The sequence below is a fragment of the Pseudopipra pipra genome, chromosome 2 (genome assembly GCF_036250125.1).
Source record: "Pseudopipra pipra isolate bDixPip1 chromosome 2, bDixPip1.hap1, whole genome shotgun sequence".
Taxonomy (NCBI): domain Eukaryota; kingdom Metazoa; phylum Chordata; class Aves; order Passeriformes; family Pipridae; genus Pseudopipra; species Pseudopipra pipra.
This window is the reverse complement of record NC_087550.1, coordinates 102085618-102102542: the sequence shown is the minus strand read 5'-3', so window position 1 is coordinate 102102542 and position 16925 is coordinate 102085618. Positions and strand designations below refer to the sequence as shown.

At 37.2% G+C, this 16925-nt stretch overlaps 1 protein-coding gene across 4 annotated transcripts in view; it reads left to right on the top strand.

The window, feature by feature from the left end:
- The window catches only part of AP1S2 (adaptor related protein complex 1 subunit sigma 2), a 31167-nt gene extending 14260 nt beyond the window's left edge, over window positions 1-16907 (top strand). The window contains exons 5-7 of one of the 4 annotated variants that reach the window (XR_010428548.1): window positions 3135-3229; window positions 11166-14061; window positions 14913-16907. Coding sequence is in view for 1 of the 4 variants with exons in the window: in XM_064646677.1 (XP_064502747.1) it covers window positions 14913-14960 (48 nt within the window). In the remaining 3 variants the exon portion in view is untranslated. The remainder of the gene's footprint in view (window positions 1-3134; window positions 3230-11165; window positions 14062-14912) is intronic. The other 3 variants (XR_010428549.1, XR_010428547.1, XM_064646677.1) reach the window with 3 other exon arrangements.
- The last annotated feature ends 18 nt before the right edge of the window (window positions 16908-16925 follow it).

Here is a 16925-nt window from a genome sequence, read left to right as displayed (position 1 = left end):
GTCAATGGCTTGGTGTCCCAGTGAATATCAGTGACAAGTGGGGTTCCCCAGAGGTCTGTAATGGGACTAGTGCTGTTTAATGTCTTTGTTAATGACACAGAGAGAGGGATTGAGTGCACCCTTCATAAGTTTGTAGGTGACACCAAGCTGAGTGTTGTGGTAGACACCTGAAAGATGGGATACCATCCAGGGGGACCTGGACAAGCTTGAGAAGTGGACCCATGGGAAACTCATGAAATTCAATAAGACCAAGTGCAAGGTGCTGTATACCTGGTTTGGGGCAACCCCCAGTATTGATACTGGCTGGGAGTGAACAGATAAAGAGCAGCTGAGAAGGACTTGAGGGTGCTGGTGGATGAGAGGCTGGACATGAGCCAGCAATGTGCGCTCATGGAACAGAACGCCAAACGTGTCCTGGACTACATCCAAAGTAGTGTGGGCAGCAGGTCAAGAGTGTGGTTCTGCCCCTCTGCTCTGCTCTTATGAGACCTCACCTGGAGTGCTGCATCCAGCTCCAAGGAACAACCCTCTCTAACAACCAGCTGTAGATTTAATAGTAGTAAATAGCTCTGTAAACCTTGATATCAGATACATTTCTGTATTTTTAATAGATCTTTTTGAACTGTCCTTCTTGTGTGTCGAAGTAGGCTTTCCTGCAAATACTTACCAAATCATTCTCTTATGTTTAAAGAAAAAGGAATTATTCCAGAAAATGAATAGTAGAACCTGTATCTCTTTTTCCAAAATAGTAATTTGGGAAGGAGAAGTTAATTTTTCCAGGTTTAAGTGTCTTCTTGAAAATGTAGCATTGAGTATCCAGGAAGTTACTGTATCATGCTTCAACCTCTTCCCATTCTCAATCTGCTTTTTGTGGTTTTTTATTCCTGGTAACTTGAATATTTTTCTGGTTTGTATGTGAGTTGTTTGATTCTTTTTGGAAAAATGCAGTTCAGTGTCTTAATGTTCCTTGTCAAGTTTCTTGCTTTTCTGGATGTGTCATGATGTTTAGGACTTACCATAGATTTGCAGGCTGTGATTTCTAAATGCTTTAGAAATCCAGTTGTCTTTCCAAAAACATGTTGTCAAATCTTAATCTGTCCTTATCTTTATGAATTGAATATGATAGAAAGCAGTCCACTTTTCACCTGAGCAGCTTTTCTTCAGACCTTTAAAAATATCATTTTACTAAATCTGTCTCCGTAATGTTCTCCCTTTTTTGGGCTGTTTTGTTTGTGTGTATGCATGTAAGATGTGATTAATCTTATTACATTAAAGAAATCAAAATAAATAAAAACTAGAAGTTCTTAAGACTCAACAAGTTGAGGAAGGAGTCTTTCATATAAGTGTTAAATATGCATTCATTGAGCTTTGCAAATTGAAACATTAGAAAGTTTCAATTATAAGACAAATTAGTGTAAGGGAGATCCTTGCTGTCTCATAACTGTTCAGTACCCTCTCTGTTGTGATCAATTCACAAACCTACCTGGGAATTTGATCATTCATTGATATGACCAATTCCTGTAGAGCTGTTGATGGTATATTAACAGCACACCAAACTCTTCGTAGATTAGAATTCTGTTTAGGTCATATTTATTATCTGTACACTGAACTGATAGATTCCTCTCCAGAGATATTCTTCTGTTGTTGGCAGTAGAAGCACTGTGTCAGGGTGATACGATGAAAATTTTAGCACTGCTCCATATGCCATAGCTGTTTTCAGGAGTTTAGTCACGTGCTTCTCGTCAATAAACACAGCAAATTCAATGAACAATTGCAGAAGGCTGCTTGACAGTAAGGAGTATCTTATCTTCAAAATTAGGTGCTTTCTAAATGTGCACATTAATCTGCATTTTAATAGAACAAGTTCATTGGATGTGGCAGAATGCTGAAAAGAGCAATGCTAATGTTTGGATCTTGAGATTGTGAGGAGAAAATTCCATTTTTACCCTGGTGTCTGAGATGATGTGTCATGTTGCAGTGCTACTACCCTTTCCTAGAATTTTCACTACCTGTGAGGATGGTTGTAGAGTGCTAGAGAATATTAGGTGAAAAGAATAAGAATGCCCCTCGGAGGCATTCTGTTGTGTTTGGTTTTAGATTCTCATTTCTTTGTGGTCTTATCTGTGTGTTCTACAGATGTCGGGCACGTTGCTGGGATGTGTTTTGGGGCTTTTATTTGTTATTTTTAAGGGAGAAGCTATGTTTTTTGTTGCCAAGTTGTCTAGCAACAGAAATAGTTCTGGTGATGGATATCAAGATACAATGAAAGTATATATATTAAATTTTACACTGAAAATTTGATATTAAAAAGCAAAAAAAGTCTGAGAAGACCTATTGTTCCCAGTTCTTTGAGAAAACTGTTTGATTAACAGATGGATTGAAGAAAATGAAAATGTCCAGCTTTTTGCTCTAAGCATTACTACATGAAGGTGACTGCTCAGCAATGTGACTTAATAAACATGATTTTGTAGCTCTTGAATTAAATTGTTTAAATTACTTCAAGGACAGTAGGTAGATATGTTGAATGATACTTATTTTTCTTCATGGAACAAGTATTATTTAATATCAATGTTAGTAATAATACTGTGTGACAGTTAATCACTGAATTAAATATATGTAAATTTTGTAGCATCCTATTCTATTATGCTCTCAATCTGTTATAATAGTGAACAACTGATCTTAAGTTCCCTTTACAAAAAAGTCTTTGAATTAATATTCTTTCAAGCACAAGTGAAGCTTTCTAAACAACTCTCTACAACTTATTCTTTTAAGGTACTGGTATCCTTTATCTGGTTGAGAAATGAAAAATAAACTTAAGAGGTTTTTTAATGCATCTCCTTGGAGTCTTTGAACAGATGTTTTCTACTGATGCATTTCTGTTTGCTTTCTTAGCAGTGGACCTTTAGGAAGACTTAAAATTGTATTAACTTAAAGAATAACAATAAGTGAAACAGATTTGAGTGTAATAACTGAATTTTTGTATATAGTTTAGAATATTTCTAAGTCTTATTGTAAATGGAAATAAGCTGTACATGATTGGTGGATGTTGGGGTTTTGTTTGTTTGTTTGTTTTCTTTTTTTTTATTTAGTAGTTGGTATTATATTTTCATTGCTGCTTGATTTTGTGTTTGTAGAGCCAGAATGAAGACTGGGGAGGTTTGTCTGAGGATATCTTATGATTAAGAGCATTCTAAGGCATTAGCCTTTTTGACCCCCATCTAAATGATTGGTAACTACCAAGTTTACCATTTTGGTGGCATGGATTAAATGGGTGCTATGCAAAAACTGCTGCACGTGTAATTAAGTCCTTGCAAGGGTAAACAGAAAATGGGTGATGGGCTTAACTTTCTGCAACACTTGCATGATGGTCTTTGAAGAGTGCTTTGAGTGTTTCCTTTTATTTTCCTTTCATGTACTAACCGCATCAACTTGAAGTGTCTGACTTCTACTGGCTTTCTTTGGTGTTAATAATTAAGTGGGATAATGCAAGTTAGAGAAATGGATACCAAAACTAATACCTAAACAGATGTTTGGCTTTGTTTACTTACAATCAGCCCATGTAAACATGTATTTATTGGAAAATGAGCTGTTTACATCTGCTATGCAAAGAAAATGGGCCCTAAAAAGACTGGGTGCTGCTGCAATTGACTGTATATCAAGTGCCGGATGCTGCATGACAGAACAAAGCTTATTTGCATACATAGTGCATTGCAACATATTTTTATCCAAAGCGTAAGTGGAATACATTGTGGCAGTCCTACTAATAAAGGTAAGATTTTATTTTGCATAAGGCAAGTTCAAAACACATGAAAATGATTTGCTGGTGAAAACTTAATTAGTCTGCTGCTTATTTGATATAATGATAAACAAGTAGTTGAGTAAACAAAATAGCTTTTGTAATGCGGAACTGCGGTAATAGATCTAATTTCATACACCGCTTTATAAATGTCAGCATTTAGTTTCTAGTTAAAAGAAAATAATTATAGTACACAAAAATATATGTTACATGTTCAAAATCAAATTCACTGTTGGTATATGGGTGTTTTTACCATTTAAGAGTTTCCTAGTATGTGATACAGCCATTGATCTGTGTTTGGAAGTGGGGAGTAGCCAATAATCTGCTTTTGATTGGACCTGTAGAACTAGAGCAGCCAACAAGTCATTTGTTGAAAACAGAATTTCTTATATGAGCTTGCAGATATCCTAAAACAACTAGGAAAAAACTAAATGCTCAAGCTGGATACTTTCCACATTTCCCCCCATGTTTATTCCTTTTTCTCTCCTCTTCACGATAAATTCATGTACAAACAATGTGATTCTCATGGTGAGGTTAGTATTAATACTGCAACTGTAAAACTTTTCTTGTGATTAAAAACTTAAAAAGTTATCTGTGTTGTTTGGAGCCTGTGCTAAGAACAGAGCTTTTACTTATGAGTCTTAATCTTTCTATTGTTGTTGTCTTAGATGGCTACAAAGACCAATTCTAGCACATACAAGCTCAGGCTTAGAGAATTCTGTGTGACTCCAGTTTATTTGCCTAGACTGTGTCCCAGATGAATTCTTTATATGGGCTCAGTGTTGAAGAATTGTGCTTTTGTCCCCACTAAGCTAAACACAGTGGCATTATCTGATGCCCATGAGATGTTACTTCTTGGCCTGTACTGTTCTCTGGAAGGAGTGAAGGAGTAGTTGCTCTGTTCAGAGCTAATTTACAAGGTTGTTATGACTCCTCAGAATATGGAGAAATGGTGTCTGCTGGGGTTAGTGAAGAGGACAGATAAATGTTACACATAACAAGAGATGGGGGATAGTTTGCCTGCCATAAGGAACTGCAGCTTGTATAGAGGAATGAAGATCATCTGTCTTAAAGAAAGATCTCTTGAGGTAAAAGAGGTTGTCTTCGGACAAGGGGAGGAGTTTGACTCATAGCTTTGGTGCTTGGATTAACCTGGTATTTAACTGATAGGTTATACATCTTCAAATTACTTAATCCTTGTTACTCTCTGAGGCATAAACAAGCAGTGTTTATGAATGACTAGAATGTGGAGTTTTTGAGGGCTGTTTCAGAGAAATTTGCTTGTAAATGAGGGTGTCAAGTTCTACATGTGCTGTGTGGCAGTTGTAATAATCCACGTATTCAGAAGTAGTCAGCTGCATACAGAATTTGGGAAAGTTTAAGGTAAGCCTTGTATAAAATTGAAAAACCTATGTGGTACACATCTAGACTAGGTGAAATCTTTATATTGAACATTTAAGTTCTGCTGTGTAGAACTTTGGGTTTTATTGAGAACAACTCACAGGTAGTGAAGTCAGGGTGCAGTTTCCTCATCACCCAAAACCATGCTGGCAGTAACTCTTGTTGAGAAGACCAGATCTGTTCCTACTGCCACCTTTGTGTTGTATTGATCCACTTGCTTGTGGTTATGTGGCTCCCAGTTTGTTTGCTAAAATTGAACACATGTAGGGCAGCATGAGGGAAGTGCCGGGAGGAAGAAAGCAGTGGCATTGAAAAGGGAAGTAAAAGGCAGCTGCTTTTGCAGTCCAGGACTTTTGCTAAAGCTAGTAGTGTAACTTAAATTACATCTTATTTTTAAAAATTCCAGTATCTAAGTGTTTTAAAAAGCCACTGTTCCACACATCTCTTGTCCTGACTCAATGTCTGCTGTGAACCCCCAAGTCAGCCAGCATAGGTAAATTCTAATTTACCTGTCTGATGCTGCACCCCTGCTTTTGGCCTGAGTCATAGGAGTGTAGCAAGGAGCTTTAGCAGCAGTGTTGACTTAAGGAGTTTTCGGTTCTCCTTTCCCTCTTTCCTTTGTGCTGGAAGAACTATTTATATGACCATTCTAGAACTGGATTTCAGATCCATTTAAACTGATCCAATTTAAATTGCTCATGTCTAAAAACATACAGTCAGCAGCTTTTCTTTTCCATGTTTACAACTCGTGCTGCAAACATCTGTCCAAACAATTATAAGAAGGCAAAGTGCTGCAGGACCAGGAAGGAAGGGAAATGCTTAAATGCCATTGCCATGGAAGCCGAATGATATTGGATGTGACGTGGCTTGTTGCAGCAGTATATGTGGTCATCCCTTCAAAGGTACAGCCCTGCAGTTTAAGAAATGCTTTCTTAAGTAACAGAGACTAAGTAGTGCAAACCAGTATCTGCAGTGCTGGAAGCAAACATTACTGAATCCTTCTGTGCGTGGTTTGGCAGTTTGCCAAACATACAGACACTGTGGGATTATCTGCTAGAGAACTCTGTGATCTTTAATGATTGTGGCTCTAATTTCACAATACAAAGTATTCAGCCACAGTATGTGCTTAAAGCATTTGTGTTTTTATGGTGGCAGAGAGGAACCTCTGGTGGATTCTGGGAACCATCCTTGTCCTGAAGGGTTAGGCTGTTGATTCTTCATAGCTCACTGCGTAGCAGCTGATTGGCACGTACGGAGCACAGCCTCCCAGAGCGATTATCACCCCTGATCCAGCAGATCAGAATAGCAGCTCAGAAACAGGAAGAACCAACCCACTATTATCCAGTTACAGTACATGAAGTTTCCACTGATATTTTTACTTCTGCTTTTGGCAGGGAGGCAGGAAGGCCACTGCTGATCTTATGTCGTATCTGCTCTGGTGTGTTGAGGTGATGTTTTAGAGCCAAAGGGTGTGCATATGCTAGGATGTTCTGCTGAATAACACTTGCATGATAACTGTTGCTGTTTAAGACTCTAGTTGAGAATTGTATTGACAAATTTACACCAGTTTTGAAGATGTTTTTATTTTTTTTGTCTGTATAGGAAGCTGCAGACAAGATCTTATTTTGGACTTGTTATTGATATAGGATTGTTTTTTGTTTTTGAAGAGCACCATAGTTAATACTTGTCTTTGAAGATATTCAAAACCTTATGGGTGTTTCTAGGTTCTCTGAGAAAAAACTTTGTTCTCCTTTAAAAGTAAAATAGAATTTTCCCAATGTTCCATCCCTGGACGTATTCAAGGTCAGGCTGGATGAGGTACTAAACAACCTGGTATAGTGGAAGGTGTCCCTGCCCATGGCAAGAGGTTTGGAACTAGATCTAAAAGATCCCTTCCAACCCAAACCCTTCTATCTAATTGGAGTTATTAAATAGCTGGCTAACCACAGATTGGGAAACAGATACTCCACTGTTTTGAAATTCTTGAAAGGGCAAGTAAACAGCATCAATTTCCTAAAGCAGCCTTTCATTAGAAATATTTCCTAAAAAAGATTCAGAAGTAGAGTGTAAAAGTAAGTGCTTCTGAAGCATTGCTAAAGAAGGGCTTGTTAAATGTTAATCTTTTCCTGCTGTAAGAACTTCATGTTTCTAAATAGAAGCCCTCATCCCCCCACTTTCCCAGAGCCTGTTCCTGTAGAATTCTTTGAAAACTTCCGTATGCTCCATGGTCCTGCATCTTCTTGTTCTTGCTAGGGTTTTTTTAAATGCTTGGGTGAGGGGGGAAGGCAGGTCTTTATCGAAAGGTAGCAGTTACAATTTTTTCCTGCAGTTTAACATGGCTTGCCTTCATAGGCTTTGTCCTGGGTTTAATGGGAAATAAGTTAGAACAATAACCTAAATATTTCCTGAAAAAGAAGTTATACCAAGTATTCATGAAGTCTCACTGCCATGAGATGTTGTCAGTAAAATGGCAGCACTGCAAAACACTATAAAATTAAGACAGTTTGGTGTAGGCATAAATAATTTATCTCTCTCTTGCCTGAGGAAATAAGTGTTTTCTTGTCCACTACAGACTTAAAATACCTTAAATTGCAGCAAGAAAATAATTTCAAAATAGATGTTAGGCAAATTTTGCAGTAGTGATGATAATATAGCATTTAAGTAGATTGCCTGGGGCACAGTAAAAAGGCATCACTGCATGCTTTTAACAGATTGAATATTTCTCAGGAAAGTTATAAGTATGCTGTTTGGAGGACTGGATTAAATGAAGCCCCTTCTAATTTGATTTTGGTTATGATTTTTAATTAGATTGGGTCATGACAAAGTTGGCTGAGAAAATACCAGTTGAGTTGGACTGACTGAATAGTTCTGTTTACTCAAATCAACTCTACCATTTTTCTAATTTAAAAATCTCTAATGACTCAGGCTGGCAATTTCAGAGAGTATTATTAGCTTTTTAAAATGAGTTGTAAACACAGATGTCAGTTTGAAAAAGATGAATTCTAGTAACTTTAAAACATTGAGGAATTGCAATGTGCAGCCTGTATTGTAGAGCTGTTACTGCTTTGGCAGAACTGGGATTTAAGACCTATGCGTTAAAGTCAGATAAACAGTTTACATTCACATTTTTAAATAAGTAATGATTTTTCAGAGGTAATATTTCATGTTAGTTTGCCATTGTGTATTGTGCTGTAAGGACACCATTGCCTCTTCAACTAATTTATAAACTCATTAGATCTAGATTGTTATCTTAGACATCTGAGCCTGTGAAGCATATCCCTGAGGTCTGCACAGTCCCACCAAAGGAAGGCAAGGTAGCATAGGTACTGGTTGTGGAATTTGACATTTGTCCCTTACCCACTTTGTCTGTTCTGGTCTTCAGACCAGCAGGCTAACCGCTCCGGAGACAGTGTAGCAGGGAACACCAAAAAAAGGGAAAAAGTCAGTTGAAACTTGAAACTAGTTCTCTGATAGCAAACAATTTGTCTAAACTTAATTTTCCTTTCAGTTGTTTGTCAGGCTGCCCATAGTGCCAGGCCCTCTGTGTGGAATGGTCCAAAACGTCCTTGGTGGGGTACAGAGGTCTTCCTGAAACTGCAGTGTTTTCCTTTTCATTATTGCTGTGTTATCCTTCATGTCTCTGTTACTTTAATCCTTTAGCTTCACCTCTACAAAGTTTGTTTATCTAGTCTAGTTGCGGGTGGTGTTTACATGTCCTGTAAACTAAAAAGCTGCCAGGAGCCAAATAACTACTTTTGTCCTGTTGTTTTCTGACAATCTATCTTGCTTTATCAGTAGATAAGAAGTTTCTGTCAAGATGAGGCACTAATTTCATAGTGACTTGAGTCAATCATATAATTTTCTGTACCATGTTTTTCATGGCAAAGACAGTGAATTCCTCAAGTTATAAACCACTGAAAATACAAACAGGGTGGGGGGAATACCCCAGGACTGTGTGGGAGAGTAGAATTTTGGAAAGTACTGAAAAGGTAACAAGTAGATAAACATGAAATGAACACTTCCATGTCCTTATTAGTTGATACCAGTTATGTCAAAGGGGACATGATCACTGTTTCTGGGCCAAAGAGTGTGCTAAAGAATGTGTGCAGCCTGGGATAATCTTTGAACACAACAGCAGCGGATTATAATCAGCCTCATAAGACTGCTAGAAAATGAACTGCTCTCCTTTCTGTCCAGAGAACTAATGTAAAATTAAATATGTTCTGAGATTTGATAGGCATTTCAGTGAAGACACTGATGGCTCCAGGTTTCCAAGGGCGAAACACTGGAAGACATAAGTGTTATTTACAAGGAGGAGGGGAATCACATGTGTACATATATTTCCAGGTAAAAATTGGGCATTTTAGAGTGTTACAATATGCCTGTTTTTCAGTTGTCTTCATGGATCTATATCATGCCAGCAATGTAAGTAAAGCAGTGTTTTCTGTAAAGCAAAGTTTTCTGTAAGAATCTCTCTGGGAGTCTGTTGTCTGTGGAGGCTCCAGGAGTTCTAAAGTTAGTACTTTCTTGGTTTTAGTCAAAACTTCTACTCCTTGGGGAGTACACTACTGTCATGCAATTCCTTTTCCAGTTAGGAATATGCCTCAGCATTTTGTTTTTAATGTGGGCTGACAATTCTGACTTGTGCAGTATGAGAGGTTTTAAGAGTTAAAATTCACGTTTGTAATTCTGTATTATATACCAGATTCTTTTGAATTCTGCCGAAAATCACAGCAGACTAGAACTTATTTGCAACTGTCACTGAGTTATATGAGTTATATAGGTGCTGTTATTTTTTGAACTACTGGATTTGTAGTTAGTTTGGTCAGAATAATTCTAACTACTGTGGGATAATCTTTGGATTACTGATACTGAAAAGCAGTATAAATACTGTAAAACTCCTAGGATATTTTTGTTGTGCTCTTTTTTGTAATTTGAGATTAGAATTTAAAAATACACAAGCTTGAACATGTGAATAAACTGACATGTGAATAAACAGAGGAGACAGGTTTAGAAGTCATGGGATCTTTCTCAGTTCTGTTGTAAGACTTCTGTAATTCTGAGGAGTGGAATACTGAAATAGATTGAAGATTATAATGGGCACATGAAAGATGGTAACTAATATGAGAGAGTTGAGTTTTGTGTGTTTTGTTTTCTTCTCAGAAGATGTGTAATAGGCATATGTGGGGCTGATACTCCTAAATTGCTATTACTGCATTAAAAATGTCCTCATCTGTCTTCAGGGCACTGATTTTTAATACAGAAAACTGAGTGTTGCTTATTTCTAGCTCATCTTTCACCAAATTGTGTACTAACATTGTATGCTAATCATACAAGAGTGTATTGAATTCAGCAGCATAATTCAAAAGCAAAGAAAACTTTGCCTGCTGTGAGAGGTGTATCAGACACCTCCTGTTTTTAAAACAGACACTGTTTCTATAAAATGTAATTTTTGTCACCAGTAGTGCCACAGCTGTACTGCCCTGGCGTGGTGCTGCTCACAGCCATGTTTGAGAGGCCTGGTGCCTCTAAAGGTGTGTTTATTGGAGCAGCTGTGGTGGGTGATGTCAGATGTCACTTAGCCCAGTGCCTGTCTCTGACAGAGGCCAACAGCTGATGTCTCCATAGAGACAAGAATTGTACAAATAATAGAGAGAGTGAGCCATCTCTTGAGCAGTCTTTCTGCTTCAAACATTTTTTGGCTGAGAAGAAACTCTGAGCTTATGTTATACAGTAACTATGATGTGAAATTGTTCTGTGTGTTGTTGGACCCAGCATGCAAATTAGAGGGGGGTAAAATGATGGTTCTCCCCCCAGGAAATTCAGAGTAGCCAAAAATGCAATATTGTATTTCTGTATCAAATGTCCTTTTAATGTCAGAGATACAATAATGAGATAATACTTTTGTTTTCTTGCATATCTGTTCACCGTTTTATTATGTATAAGAATATGTACGTTTCTTTTGTAGCCACGACATGAATACTTTAATGTGCCAGTGTACTAAATGGCTTCATTCATCATGCATGCAGAGTTTCAGAGGAGATAGACCTGTGACTTACTCATGACAGAACATTATCATCAGCTTGCTGAATCCAGTCATCTTGAATCTAATAGAATGCCACAACCATTCTCTATTGTTGTACTTTCCTCTTCCCCCTCTGTTTTACAGTGTTGTCTCTTCATGTCTCATTTCAACAAAACTTGTGCTTGTTGGCATATGGTTTAACTTTTTTATTGTGTGTAAGCTTGAAGTCTTATGCTTAAAAGTTCTGTAGCATTTTCTGAGCTAAACATCTATATACTGTAACACCTTACTGTAACATTACTCAACCTGTGTTTATCTTTCAAATAGGTTGTGGTGGTATTTAAACATACACTTAAAACCTGTTCGTGAGGTTCATACTTAACAGAGAAACCAGTGAAGGAGTAGTATCATGTGAAATGTGTATACACACAAGTATTACATGGTGTTATACACAGTTCTACACAGACCGTTATCACAAAGATGCAAATACCAATACTCTTTTCTGAAGACTGGCACAATAGTGTGACTGACTTTACAAAGAGGAGAAAGGCAGAATTGATTAGGTCAAAGAGAATGACTTAGATAAATTTGGAGCTAGAACATTTGTATTTAAATGTTCAAAACACTCTTGTGAGTAGTTGAACGGTTGCTGCCACTGAAGGTGAGAGTAAGATCATTGCTTTACAAATGAATAATAGAATCATAGAATCATCAAAGTTGGAAAAGACCTCTAAGATCACTGAGTCCAACCATTAATGGTTAGGGTTGGAAAGATCTAAGTCCATTAACAGTATACTTGAAATATATCTTTTTAAATTGGCATTTCCAGATTTAAGTGCAGGCTGCCTTGTGTATCCGAGAACTGCCACTGCACGTAAGTGCATTCAGTTGAAAAGTGGGCAGAGTGAGAGGGCATGTATTGCATCCTCTGTTTGTAACCTAAAACCAATGCTGGTTTTGAAAATTGTTTTAGTGTAATTAACAAGGAAGTGGTTACTGATATTAACCACAAACAGTAGTTCTATATGTGGTAATGCACTACCTTCCAAATGTTAAACTGACATAAAAATGGGAGATTTAGGGTATTAGACAAAAGATTTGAATTGGATTTGCAGCATTCTGGAATCTTAGAAAACAAGATCATAGGAGTGGTTTTCCATTTCCAAGTTTGCCTTTTTTTCTGTAAGCCATTAACAATGTGTTTGGATGTCTGGTTAATGCTGCTTTAGCCTGCATTATTTCATGCCTGTTGGCTTAAAATGCTGTGCATTGAGCTGTAATGAGATGCTGTTTTTCTTGTTATCTGTATACAGCTGCTTGCTTCTAAATGACTAGGTAATGAATTGGCTTTTCTGGCATGTTTGAAATAAAGTATTGCATGCACTTTTGTCTCATGTGAATGACTTTTTTCCTCATCTGTGTTCTGATATTTCAAATTTGCATTGTTTGCCTTGGGTGATTTTGAGCTGCAGGTAGTGTATAATACTGCAGAACATTTTCCATAAGAATTGGATGAGATGTTTGACACTTACTAAAACAAATAATGTGAACAAAACATAATATAATTCATTCTGTTTGTTTCTTAAAAGTCATAATTGATGAAATTATTCCTCTAGCAAAACACATTACCCTTTAGGTGTTCCTTGGGATTATATTGTTGATGAGCCTATAAGAAGGCATGACTGCTTCAAGGTTACTGCTGTAGTATTAAAAAAATTAAAATATTACTGTATTTTATGGGTGAGATATCTGCGGACAAGTAGCCAATGTCCTTGAAATAGGTTGCTTTCAGTTGTTAGCCAATGACCTTGATTTACTTGAAGAAATTTAGTCATTTAAGTATATACCTGCTGAAAATCACCTATGACTTTGAATTGGCAGTGGAGACAACAATACTAAACTGCTCTAAAGACAGCAGCAGCAATGCTCTGTATTTCTTCATAGCTATTGAGAAGTTTGTTTTGAGGCAATTTTGTAAATACCGTTTCACCCCTCAGTAACTCAAGTGTCCACTGCTGTCTAATCAATTTAAAACTGAAAAGTGGATCTATTACAAATATTTTCAAGACCCTAAAATGCTTGAGAAGGTATGTTCTGTTAGAATACCCTAAGTTCTGTTGCCATAGTTAGTTAGCAATGTAGGATTTCTTGAGTAAAACCCTTAGGTTGGTGGATAGAGGAGATGTGTGTCTTCTAAAACGAATGCAACAAAGTAATCTGGGAATATAATAGAACAAGTTATATTAAAAATGCTACATAGCCATTTCTTCAGTCAGTGTCTCCTTTTGGGGGATTTGTGTTAAAATACACATGTAAATCTTTAATCCTGCTATCCTGTCTGGCTTTATCAAGGTCACTGCAGTTCTAAGAATATTTAAGTATTGCATCAGTGAGGGGAAAAAAAACCAAGCCATCACTACATCTTTAATACACCAAGTATCTTGTTTCCAGATTTAACTTGCCTTTTTCTTGCAATTTCTTACTTGCTGCTGGATTTTGGAAGCCATCTAAAAGTGTTCAGAGGAGGCCTGTTCCAAGCTCTGACTGACTGTTAAATGAAGTTGCCTTTAAAGTATCAGAGCTTGTTCCTTCTCTGCTGAATCACCTTATACATGAATAAGGATACTAAACTTGATCATTTTGTGCTACATAGTCAAGGTTGAGAGAGAGACAATGTTTGGATGTTATTTGCAAGATTTGAAGTGTTTCATTATGTATTTTACTGACAACTTTTTTCTAATAAATATTTACAAAGAGTTGAAAAATAATTTGTTGGCTGCCTTAACTGTTATCTGCCTTTTTTTCTGCTGCATGACATGTCTTGTTTTAGGATGCTAAAGTAAGTTATTCATACTCTTGTTCTTGAAACTGTTTGTTTCCATACGGACACAGTATCCCCTTGTATTTACTATGACATTGTTAATAATTATGGAAAAGGTCAGCCTAATGTTCCTAGTGTCAACAATTTCTGTTGAGATACTATGGAAATAATGAATATAAAACTGATGATAACCCTTTGGAATTTGGTATTAAACAACTTACTCTGAATCTAAAAAAAGCTTTTTAATATTAGAATTAACCTAAAACATTATGCCTGGTGTGGAATAATAAAATTCCTGTCTTAGAAATTCCTCTGCTTCTAAAAGGGCTGAATTTATTTGACACCAGGCATACCAAGGTACCTTGACCTGGTTTTATGAATTAAGCATGGGATCACTGTAAAAAACCCAGACTCTTTATAAAGAGCTTAAGGGATACTGTATCTTAGTTGCATCAGTAGTTTCATTCATACATTTATTCATTGTTCCCTAACAGATTTTTGAGACCTGTGAAACAATTCACTACAAAAATCACTGACTCCATTGCAAGATGCTTCCCCATCCCTCCCCAATTCCTTTCTCTTTTACTTGGTTGTGATTTGTTCCCTGCTGATACATCTGAATTGTTTTATTTTTATTGCGCTTAAGGGCAATAAAATCTACCAGCTATTCCTGTGAACCATGACAATCTAATTAACAGCTCTGTGAAAAGTGCAGCTAATACCATGTTTGCAAATAGCAGTCCTTGTATGTTTTCGTGTCTTTCAGCTTTTCTGTTTTAATTCAGCATCTTCCATACTAACCCATGTTCAGTGCTCCTCAATAGAAACACAGGGTTCATTTACTACTGTCTCAAATTTTCCCTCCGTAGGAAGCAGAGACCCCTCGTAGTGTACTTGAAGAAATCGGATTGACATAAATCTTCAGCTGATGCCATCTCAGTGTTTCATACTGTAAATGTTCACTGCCATCATTGTAATGTTTAGCTAATGGTGTAAGATGCTGTTTGTCAGTATTACTGTTTTGCTAAGCTGCTTCTTTCAGGCCTACAAGAAAAAATACTTCTTTTTAAAAAGGGAACAAGAAACCGAAGTTCTAAATTTATAATGAAAGGGAATTAGATTTAAATTGACTCAGTGTCTCCCTTCACTGCATTTATAGGAAAATTGCATTTGACTTCGATAAGTTTACTGTTTTTTATAAGGAAACTTGACTTCAGGAAATAAATGTATTATTATGACATAGCATAGCATATCTAAATGAAAAGAAACTACACAGACAACTCCAAATATGAAATGTCATGGTGTGGAAATTGTGTTTATGCAACCAAAGAATTTGTTCATCTACATTTTAGTCACCACTTATGATAATTCTGCTTATTTCAGTTGTTGCATAAAGAATGGAAATATCTGTTAACTACTGAATTTGTCATTATACCAAAGAATCCTGCCAGGATCTACATATCAAACTGGTAAACACTGTTAAGGTGATAACTGCTTTTTGCAAGAAAACTGCAAAGTGATTCGCTCACTAGACGTGAGGGTGTATTTTAGTGTAGCTACCTTTAGCAAAACTGTACAAGTTACTATACTCAAAAGGGAATGCATGGAGGAAAGAAGGAAAAAAACTCAAATAAGGAAACTGGTTTTAGGTCTGATATTAGCTTTCTCTGACCATGAACACAGGAAAGGAGGTCAGCTTTCTGACTGAATAGAGGGATTTGCATGATGAAAATCGAATACTTTCAAAGATGGGGAAGATGGAGTTTTACAAAAGGGACTTTTTATTATTTTCTTTCCAAGTTTACCAATTACTTGTATTTTTAGTGTTTTATAGTTAAGCTTCAATGGGTGTATAGGTACCTGTAGGAAAAAGAAAAGGCCACACTAAGTGTCAATGTCATTTAACTGCTTTTCTTGATTTACACCTTAAACATGGCACATCCCTTAGGAAACTCCTGCGTGATGTACAGTTGAACCAACTAATTTGCAGTGAGAGCTCTTAGGTATTAGATTTGTATAGTATATTCATTGCAAATGTAAACTGATATCCAGTAATATTTTGACACTTTGAGCAGACTTTCAGTAATTATAAACTAAACCTGCTTTGATTGAGGAAATTCCACTGACGTGTGGTTTTGAGGAGGTAGGGCTGCACTTGGGAGCTGCTAAGTTCTGCTGTGTGTCTTCATGCTCCCCGTGGAGGTGGGATCATCCCCTCCCTCCCCAGGAATCTCACTCTAGGAGCTGTGGCTCGTTCACTGCATAGTGCCACATTTTCACAAAGCTTGGCTCTGGCAGTGCTGATGGCAGCAGCACTTCCGTGGCCAGCTGGAGAGCTGGGCTGTGGGCTCGATGGGATCACAGTGAAGTGGCACCCAGCAGGAAAAGTGCAGTGTTGCCACTTTCAAGGCCCCTGATCCAGATCCCAGCATAAATGCTTGTGGCAACAGAAAGGCCAGCCAGGGCAGGGCTGTGTGTGCTACTCCTGTGGCAGTACCGGGGTGGTGCCTGTGAACTTGGGGCATTAGAAGTTGTCTACTTACGCCCGTTCTAGGATTTACACTTAGAGATTCCACATTGCATGAGACTTTTTTTGTCCCAGGGCATCTCCCCAGTGCACAGTGGGCAGGAATAGATGAGGGTGAAATCGCAGTGGAATGACCCTGTGTGTGAGATTGACTTAAATTAAGGTAATTTTACTTCAAACCAGAAGCAATTTTATATGTATTAAACATGTTTTTAAAGTTTACACTGTCACTTGTATGTGCTTGGCTGAATTAAGCTTTCTTGTGATTGTGATAAACTGTTTGACCTCTGTCTGTCACATTGGTTTAGTTGTAATAAATGTCCATTTTTACACCATTGCTCTGTGTTTATATGTA